Raw genomic sequence first — 9,950 nt, 5'->3', positions numbered from 1 at the left:
ATTTGTGTTTTCCCCTAGCAGTTCTCCTCATTGCCAATTCCCTGGTTCAGAGTAATTGGATAGCTTTGAGGAAGACGGGAATGGAAACATTCAGTTTAGGCTCTGTGTGTGTGTCAGTCTTGGCTATATGCTGTACTCTTGCCTCCCAGTGGAGCTTCATAAGGAGCGGGCTGATGCACCCTGCTTTTTTCTTTATATTGAAAAATAAATTATAAGAGCAAGTTGCTTGTAAGCACAGAAAATATTCCTTGGTACCCTAGACAATACTGTAGAATATTAAAACTTGGATACTTGCAGACTGTTAATTTTGGGTATCCAGATTTTACAGGTTTCCATCCCTAGCTGTAACCAAGACCCAAGCTGCAAAAGGGTCTAGTTGCAGGGGTTGAAGAACAGTGAGAGGCTCATCTGATAAATGGGCCTGAAGACTGCAGAGGTGAAAATCTTCAGTCTGACAGGGAGAACAGTAAAACTTGACAGACTGAGCATGGATGTGACAGACCTATCAGATAGTAGACTTGGCATCTGCCTTCCCTACAGAGACTTCACTGCAATAGTGGGGAGCTTTTTACGGAATATGGGTGTTTCAGAGGCAGGTAATATGTTCATGTTTCTTGTTTGTGCATATTTGGTACAAATGGCCAAATCTGGCACAAATTTGCCTATTGTTGTGTCCATTTTGGTACAAACAGCCATTCTTAAAGAACTTGCAGGGTGTATCAGTTCATATGACATCCAAAGTTAGGCTTCTTGCTGTAGTCTTGTTTATGAAATACGTAAAATCTCCTGTTCCCATCCATACAGGGGGAATGCTCAAGGTATTCCAAGCACAGAAGTGTTCTCCACCAGTCTGCTATGTGCTAAGGGAAGTGAGTTTTCAAGCTGTTTATTTCTTCTTGCCACGCATAAGAAAAAAAATATCCAATCAGCAGCTATAAAACATGCCAGCTTTGCAGCTAGGGAGCTTCTCATTCTTACAATGTTTCTTGTGTCATCACCTATTGCCTGGTGTGGTAACTCTGCCTGCCTGCAGTAATCTGGCTACTTAAAGGTGTATTACTTGTTCTTTACGCTCAGCCTGAGAAAATACTTCATTCACTTCACTGACTTCAGCCAGACATGTGGGTGTCTCTAGGTAAAAGACTTGCTGAAAAGTGACCACCAGTACTTTCTAAAACAACAGTATTACTACCGCTCCGTGGAGTGCTGTTGGTTTTCCTCACTGGCACCCAGACTGATTTTTGGAAGCAAGTCAGAAGCCTGTTAATCAGGCAGGCAAACGCACCTCCTCTGTGGTACCGCCTGTTTTAGAAATAAAGGTCGCTTGAATGCAAAGTTAAATTCACTGTGTATAAGCACAGCGATTTCCCTGACTTAAGAGGAAGGTGTGTGTATTACACCACTGATAAATGTGTCCCTGAAATTCATCCAGCCATTTCAGAAGTGAAATTCCTCCTACCAACGAATAATGAGTGATCGTCTCACTGCACTGACCTGGAGACCTGCTACCTGTGTAAACTGTTCTTGGTTTCAAAACGAAAGGTAAAAACAGCACCTGAGAATTTCAGGTCAGATGTGTCTGTAATGGAAACACAAGGCAGTGTTTAGAGACATGGTAAGGCACTGAGGGTACGTTTGGTCAGTAAGTTGTGCTTTGGTGTTGCTTGCCCATAATCATTCAATCCCCAGAAAAAGTGAACTGAACAGATGCTGAGTCCTTGACTTAAATTAATTCTGCTCAGGTGAATGTACTGTACTCTACTTAAATATGTGTCATTAAGCACCTTTGACAGCTTTTTAGCAGATGTTTAGCATGAAAAATAGATCAGTTGAGAGAAAGGGAGAGATAAAGAGTAAATCCAGAGTGGCATGTTTAATGTCTATCTAGTATTACTGTGCTCAAGCCCAAAATGGCTTCACTTAGGAGCACTACAGATGTGTGCAATGCTCCAGCGTGCTTCCAACTGCTCTGATTCACAACCTTGCTTACGTCAAAGATGATACAGGCACTTAATAGTCTCACCTTAACCCTACTGGAGTCAACCACAAAACTCAAATCGACTTTAACAGAAACAAGATGTGAACCTGTCTTCTCTAAAACTCGCAAACAGGATGGGGTACAAAACTGAATCCTAGAGCAGCGGGCTTTTTCTCCATTCGAATGTGAACTGCAAAATAAATCGGTAGCTAAAACAAAAGCTCTAGACTGGCAATTTTTTTTTTTTGTTTAACACTTGATTAGAAAATAAGATCTTTACTCTGTTACTGAGATCAGTATAAAAAACAAAGTTATGCATGTGGAGCGGAAGAAATGCATTTTTGCATATCTAGTCTTTAGTAGTAGATTAATAATCCCTCCTTCCCTCTCTCCAAAAGCCTATAGTATTATTGCAATAGAATGGGTTTTATTACAGCAAATTCAGTCAGAACAGGAAGAGAGGTACATACAGGTTCAAATCTGACTTATTTTGCTCAAAAAAAAGTCCTTAATTCAATTGTACGATTTATAGGAAATGAAATTATGTATGGTGTCAAAGCAGTGCCATATGGTAGGCTATAGCATCTATCTATGTAACAGCATGACACTTATTGAAAAAGCATTACCAAATATCTCTTTTCCACTGCCCACTCAAATAATAACTTCTTTCCAGCCATAAGCACCACTTTTCTCTGCACATTAATTCAGTAGTATTCTTACAACTTTAAAATTTGGATTGAACACCTAAATCTGCAAACTACTGACAATTCAGCAATTAACTTTAAGATATTGTCTAAATCATATTTAATGAAAATAGTGACATATTTAGCTAAGAGTCTCTTGAGAGATCTGACTCACAGAGTCAATAAAAAAGCCAACGTTATTTCTGATGCCAAGAGAAGATGATTGTCTCTTGTGAGAGGGTTGGGATTTTTTTTCTGGTTTATAAAGAAGTTGATATGGAAGCATCTACTACAGATTACACCTAGCTTCTGTTTCAGTAGAGGCAGCTAAAATTTTCTGTTGCTTACGATAACAAACAGTGACTTTCATATTCCTGTAAATTAAATTTAAAAATCTTACATAATGCCTGTTACAAAATGGAAGTTATCTAAGGTTTTTATAAATAATAATGAGTATTGATATGGAAAAATGTTTTTCTTCGGTGATTAAGTGACAGCAATATGAAATCTGTTTCTGTTACAAATTTATTAATGAGGTCTTGCAAGCCATGGTGTCTCTTTGCATTACTAAGAAAAAAAGTGCAGGTACTTTTAGCTGTCTGTAAGCCAGTCCAATCGGTGCACAGCTGTATTAGCTGGCATGTTTGTTCACACTAGATGAAAGTGAGTTTGTACAGACTACGTACCTTTTTTTGAGCTGCAGGACAAGTCCGCGAACTACCGATGTCCTCTATGGCAGTGAATTACTCTCAGTATAAGCAGGAGTTTAGGCTAATAAGAAATGATTATTTGTGAAGTCCTTTGTATTTTTTTAACTCTTTGTACGCGTTATGTGCATGCAGCCTGTTTATTCGTTTTAGCAGTTCTGCTAGCAAGGGAGCCGCTTTCCCTTGGTTGTGAACTCATAGAATCATTTAGGTTGGAAAAGACCATAAACCTGCACTGCTGTTTCCTATGTTTCCAGATTACCCATGCCGAAAAGAAACTCTAGGCTCAGCCAATTCGAGTTAGACAGGTCCCATAAGTACAGCCCAAGGATGGGGCCGTCTAAACGCATTTTCCTTTCAATTGCATCAGCATGAGGGTGAGCCTCTACGAAAGCTCTACAAGAGGCTGAGCACCTTTTATTAAGGTTCAAGCAGCTCTCTTCTCCAGTGCTTTTGTTGATTTCAATAAGATGTTTGTACCTGTAAGATCCTGAAGTATTCCATTCTTAAACACACCTCTACAAATAGATTTTACTATACACCCCTGAACTGTCAGTTTAATCCTTAAGCAAGTAATTGAGGAAGATTTGTCTTCAGTACTGGTGTCTTTTGTGAGCATGTTTGTGGGGTTTAGGGGAGGGTGTGCGTGTTAAGATTCAGGCTTTTACTACCTAGAGAAGATGCTGGGTTGGAACCTTTGAAAACTCAGGACACAAACCAGGATGCTGCACAACAGCTGCAAGGGTAACTCCCTTATTCTGCCACTTTCTGGGGTGATAAGGTTGTCAGAGCTTTTTGAAACTTTCCCACTATTGCAGACCCAGTAAGAAGAGAACATCAGTAGTGAGTTTTTCTGTCTGATGCAAGAATCCTATGAAGAAAAAATTAAACTTTTTTGTATTATCCTTAATCAAAAAAATGTATTTCAATATTGCATTTTTTTAAATACAGTAAGAAAATTGTATAGCTCCAGTCAGCTTAATGGGTATTTAATATATGTGATTTAAGTGCATGTGATGATGCTAAAGTGAAAGAGCCAATAAAGAGGGTGTGGCCTGGAGAAGTTGATAGACACTATTGGAAATACCATGAAAGATCTGCAGGCAGCCATCCTTCCAGCGCCTCATCTCCATCTCCTTCAGTACTGCTAAGCTAGCTCACCACAGGGGGCCATTAGTGAGCCTGGACTGGGGAACTGGTCTACCTTTTAATAGTATCCTTTACACTCCTCTTCTTGGCTACTTTTTGGAGGAATATGAGGAAGAATGATGGGCTGCTCTGGATGGTACAACAACAAAAGCTGTGAAATTAAGTTCCTGGGTAATCTGTATCTCTAACAGAAATAATCTATATTGCAACTTCAATTTAAGTAGCTACAGAAATGTGGTTTCTTTTGAACAACACAAGTAATCTGAGTCTGTAGCTGAATATAGTTCATTTACCAGGTTAAGACGAAGCTTGTATCTGAATTTTTTCTCAACAATGTTGTGGCTGAAACAAGAGTTTTCCATTATATTTAACCTTGAAAAATGAAGATGTTTACATAACTTCAATTTTTTACATTCCATGCACTGAGATAGCACAGAAAATAAACTGTATCCAGGCTTTTGTATACATTACACCAAAGTAAAATGTACTGCCAGTCCTCCAACTTGGTACGCAACCACAGCTAGCTGTACCTACTACCTCCCTCAGCTTGCAGCAGTGACTTGAAACTGCACAAATACAGCAGCATGACACCATACGGTATCACGTGATGTTATCTGTGGCTATGCAAACTGTGTTAGTGTGAATAATAAGGCCCAGTGATTTGGTACCAAGGTGTATAAAAGTCATTATTTATCTGGTCTGTGACGTGTGCCTCAGGCAGCTGTAAATAAAGGGGTTTTTTCTTGCTGTTTTCAGGCTGTCAACCTGAAAGGGCAGTCTGGGACCACGGGTTTTCCTGGGCTGCTCTCTCATGAATTTGAGAGGTGAATTCTGTGTCTTCAGGAGCAGCTTTCATTTTCCATAGGGCATGCCTTCAGATGGTGGAAGCGAGAGTCTGTTTCTATCAAAATCTACTCCTTTCTGGATGAGGGTACATTGTAAGCTTCAAAATGTGGAAAATTCCTCTAATGTCGAAGTGCAAACTTAAGCTGAGGGAAAGAGCTCGAAGGCATTTTGTTTAATTGATAATGTCTGCAACAAGCCAAATATTTGAATTAACTGTTCCCTTGTCTTGAAAGTTTAACCTGTTTCATTTACCAAGCAGTAAACCACAAGAGTAAAAATAACCCCCCGTTTAACTTCTAGCTATTTGTATTTCGTTCTCTGCTGAGGTAGCGTTATTGTGCCTCTAGAAATAACCAGCCGGACAGAGTTGTGACTTCCCAAGGAGGTCTGCAGACTTTCTTTTCAGCTGCCACAGATGTTCTTGTCAGGAGGCAAAACAGAGGAAGATTTCCAGTTTTTCCTTTCAATGCATGAACGTGTTGCTGTGTATTAGAGACGACTAAATCACTGTATCGTACACCTGCTTCATGTATTTAAGGAATTTGGTACTCAAGTTGCCTCTGACCAAAGTAGTCACTCAGGAATTTAAAAGTGCCCTGCAAGCAGAAGAAATCTTAACCTAATAGTAGTTACAGGTTCACTTAAGGGTGGAAAGGGAAGAGAGCATGCAATCATTAGAAACTCCAGGGAAGCTCATCCTCCTCCTAATCCGCAAGTTTCCCAGCAGCTCAGGATGAAGTGAGGTGTTAGTGTGGTAATGCTCCAGCTGCACGCACAAACATCCAGGACACGAAACAAATAATAAATCATCACCTTCCTTGCAAGAAAATGACAGAAAGCATTCCTCTCGCAAGGAAGCACTCCACAGCTGGATCAATGTGTTTGTAAAGCGCACGCCTCGGCAGTGGTGGCGTGAACTTTGTATATAAACTCGGGGAAATGGCTTCGTGTTACATCAATATCGACGGGTTTTGAAGCACCCCTCTCATCGGATGATATGTAAGCATCTCCTTCAACGCTTCCTGACGACGAGGCGAGCTGCTGCCTTTATCTTTGCCCCCTCGTAGCCGCTTTCTGCCGCCCGCAGCGGGCAGGGCCGCCCGGCTCGGCGCGCCTGGCCCCGGCTGCCGCCCGCTCCCCGGCCCCGGCCCGCGCCCAGGGCGGACAAAGGGGCCGCCGGACCGAGCGCCAACAGGTGCTGCGCTACAAACTTTCCCTGGGTTATTCCTCAGAGCTTCCTCAGGGGAGAGTTCCCTGGGCGGCAGAGGACAAAGCGGCGCCGGGGCAGCGGCGACCACCACAAAAAGACCAGAGGGGGCTGGAGAGGAAGGGCACAGCCACCCGCTTCCCCCGGGCGCGGCGGCGCTCCCGAGGTGCGGCACAAAGCGGCGGCAGCCCCCCCGGCCCGGTAAGGCACCCCGCTCCGCGCCGCCGGCAGCCGCGCCCCCGCCCCCCCGCGCCCCGCTCGGGCCGTCCCACTTGCGGCCAGGCCGCCGCCCCGCGCCGCTGGCCCCTGCCTCGGACCCGCCTCGGGGCCGGTGCGCGGCGGGGAGGGAGGGGAGCGGTGGGGGGCGGTTGTTTAACCCCTTCCTCGCCGGGCGGCTCGGGAAACGGCCGAGGCGGCGGCACCGCCAGGCGCGGCGTCGCGTCCTGTGCCCGGGCGGGGAGGGGTGGCGCAGGGTGGGGGGGAGTGCGCGGCGGGGGGGCCGCGGGAGCCGCTCCCTGCTCGCCCGGCCCGGCAGAGGCGGCGGGAGGAGGAGGACGAGGGCGGCGCAGAGCGCAGACATGGCGGCCAACATGTACCGAGTGGGAGGTATGTCGGGACGCGGCAGCGCCCGCCCGGCGCCGGGGGGTCCTGCGCCCGGCGGCGGGGACGGCGCCTGGCCGGGGGTCCCCCCCCGAGCCGCGGGCTGTGCGCGCCGCGCCGGGGCGACGACAGGGGCGCCGGCCCCTTCGCCCGCCGCGGCCGGTGCGACGGCCCCGAGCGGGGCGGCCAGGCCCGGGCGGGCGGCGGGAGGCGGCAGCCGGTCCCGGCAGAGGGGCCGCCGGGCCTGCCGCGGGCGGAGGGGGAGGACGCAGGTTCCTCCTCCGCCAGCCCTGTGCGCCGGGTGGGAGGCCGGCCCCCGCCGCCGAGGAGGAGAAGGGCAGCGCCGCCCTCCGCGGAGAAGGGGGGAGCGGCGCCGCCGGCTTCCTGCCCCTTCGCCGCCGCGCGGGCCGGGCACGGCTGCCCTCCGCGCCTCGCCGCCTTCCCCGGGAGCGGCGCAGGGCCGCCCGGCGGGCCTCTGCCCGGCCACCGGCCGAGCCGGCGTACGGAGGCAGGCTGGCCCGCCTGCGGGGCGAGCGGGGGGCGGCCTGCGGGGGCCGCGCGCCCCCGGCCCGGGGACCTGCCTCGACCCTGCCCCGCTGCGGCCTGGCGGGCCTGGGCGGCGTGGCGTGGGCAGCCGGCGCCCGGCCCGGGGGGCGCCCGGCAGCGCTTCCCGCCGTGCCGTGCCCCTGCCCCCGCGTCCTCCCTCCCCTTAACGGCCGAGTTCCTTCGCGCCTGCCTTCATCTGCCGGGGATAAATAATAAATCCCGCAGTGTAACTGGGGGATTTCTGCCAGCTTTCCTGCTTACCGACGACGTGACCCCTGAGCAGCGCGCAGATACGCGACTGCCTGGCGCTGGGCGAAGGGGGGGCACTTCGGCGGTAACGAACACGGCGGACGCCTCTCTTCCCACCCGGTGAAAGAGACGCTGAGGACTTGGGCTGCCCTGCCTTGAGCGGGCATGGCTGGCTGCCTGGCGCCCTGCCTCAGGTGCACCGCTCCGCCTGGTTCCTCGGTGCCTGGTGCTCTAAAATGGCTTGTCTCCTTCTGCTCTCACCCCAGCAGCCTGAGGTGAGAGGGAAGACGCGAGTACATGAGAGACGACAGTAGCTGGCTTGGCTCTTTCTGCCTCTGTTTTGAGATACACATCCACAAGTCCTCCATCTGCGTACTCCTTCATTAGGGCATTTAGATTGTAATCCCATCAGCCCTTACTCATGAGAGTAATCCTCTGAGCAGCGCTGTTGAGATCTGGGTAGAGTTTGCTTCTCGGGTCATCAGTGCTCAGTTTTTTTCGTTGTAATCTTAATAGGTGATTGTGAACAACATCCTGAGATCACATTCTTTCTTTAGAGCTCAATGGGCTACCCGAGGTTCTGTTCCACTCTACTGTCGTGTCAAAGTGTTGTAGAAGAGTTTGATACACCGTTATCGTGTCCCCCCCCCCAATTTTTTAAAATAAAATTTGCAAGATGCACGGTGCAGAGATCAAATATTAAATATAAAGTGTGGTTAGTATTTGATGAGAGTTTTTCATTTGACGAAAACAAGTGTTGAGAAATCTGTTGAAGGAAATGTGCTGCATGTCAATTCTGTGTATGTTACATGGGAGCAGCTTTGAGGATATGAGTAAACTTCCACATACTCCATGAAAATACTTCTTAAGTGAATTACGCTATAAGAGATTTTGTCCTGGGAGAGCCTCACTAACCTCATGACTATTACTGCTTAATATAGTTTGCATGTTGTTGAACAGAGAAGGCAAGAAAAGGAAGTATTGTAAAATGTGCGTGACTTGTTTGGATAACCATATTACTACAGCAGCTGATAATAAATGTCAGGTAGCCTATCTTACAAAATACTTATCTCCCATAATATTGAAACTCACTAAAGCACTGGCTTCTTAAATCTTCCCTAATCAATTGTGAGAAGCTGCCGCCTTTATATCAAGATTAATGGTGCGTGCAGATTACTGAATTACGCTGTAAGCTCCAACACGAGGCATATAACTTTATTTCAGCATGATTGCTAAAGCACCTGTAGTGCAGTTATGACCACAATTTAGGAATAAACTATGTTAAATCTCAGTGCAGAAATACTTTGCTGTCTGAACATTTCCTAATAAATCTCAGCTTTTTAAAGCTGCTAGGTTTAGAAAAAAAAAATTCCGCTAATGATAAGCTTTTACATATTATTTTTTGGTATTTTGATATCTTCCCTTTTTTCATTGCAGATTATGTTTATTTTGAAAACTCTTCCAGCAATCCATATCTCATTCGGAGAATTGAAGAACTTAACAAGGTATGCAGGTGTCTTAAGATTCTTGCTTAACGTTTGACAACAATCAGTGCACTTTTCAAAAAAAACAGTGAATGATTTCCATCCCATAAGGGTTCCATTGTGGTAGCCTTTTCTGTTTGGGTTTCTTTTGTTTGTTTTTTCTTTGGGTTTGTTTTTGTTTTCACTTTCTTGAAATTTGCTGTCTATGTTGTGTATATTTCAGTTACTGAAACCTTACTATGTGACATCCTGTAATTTTGCCCTGATATCTAAGGAAACACCCAGTTGATCACTCCTGGTGAACAGGGGTACTCTGCTATAAAAATTTCAAATCAAACCCCACAAATGCCTGAGGAAATGAATCAATTTAATTCTTTCTGTGGTGATGGCACTGTGAATCCATCTGGAATGATGGTGATCATGTAATGTGTCTGCTTTTGGGTGTAAGTGTAAAGAGCTAGTAGGCATCAGTGAGACTTTGCAGTGATCAGATAACAGAAT

The 9,950-nt window shown here is 46.7% G+C and overlaps 1 protein-coding gene across 2 annotated transcripts in view; it reads left to right on the top strand.

Annotated features, from left to right (window-relative positions):
* The first annotated feature begins 7,051 nt into the window (after positions 1 to 7,051).
* MTA3 (metastasis associated 1 family member 3) overlaps positions 7,052 to 9,950 on the top strand; it is a 136,667-nt gene continuing 133,768 nt past the window's right edge. For both annotated transcript variants that reach the window (XM_037405660.1, XM_037405659.1), the window contains exons 1-2: positions 7,052 to 7,176; positions 9,403 to 9,470. In XM_037405660.1, coding sequence (XP_037261557.1) covers positions 7,149 to 7,176; positions 9,403 to 9,470 — 96 coding nt within the window. In that variant the 5' untranslated portion in view covers positions 7,052 to 7,148. The remainder of the gene's footprint in view (positions 7,177 to 9,402; positions 9,471 to 9,950) is intronic.

Source organism: Falco rusticolus, chromosome 12 (assembly GCF_015220075.1).
Source record: "Falco rusticolus isolate bFalRus1 chromosome 12, bFalRus1.pri, whole genome shotgun sequence".
NCBI lineage: Eukaryota > Metazoa > Chordata > Aves > Falconiformes > Falconidae > Falco > Falco rusticolus.
The sequence above is the reverse complement of the archived record's forward strand: the minus strand, read 5'-3'. Positions and strand labels throughout refer to the sequence as shown.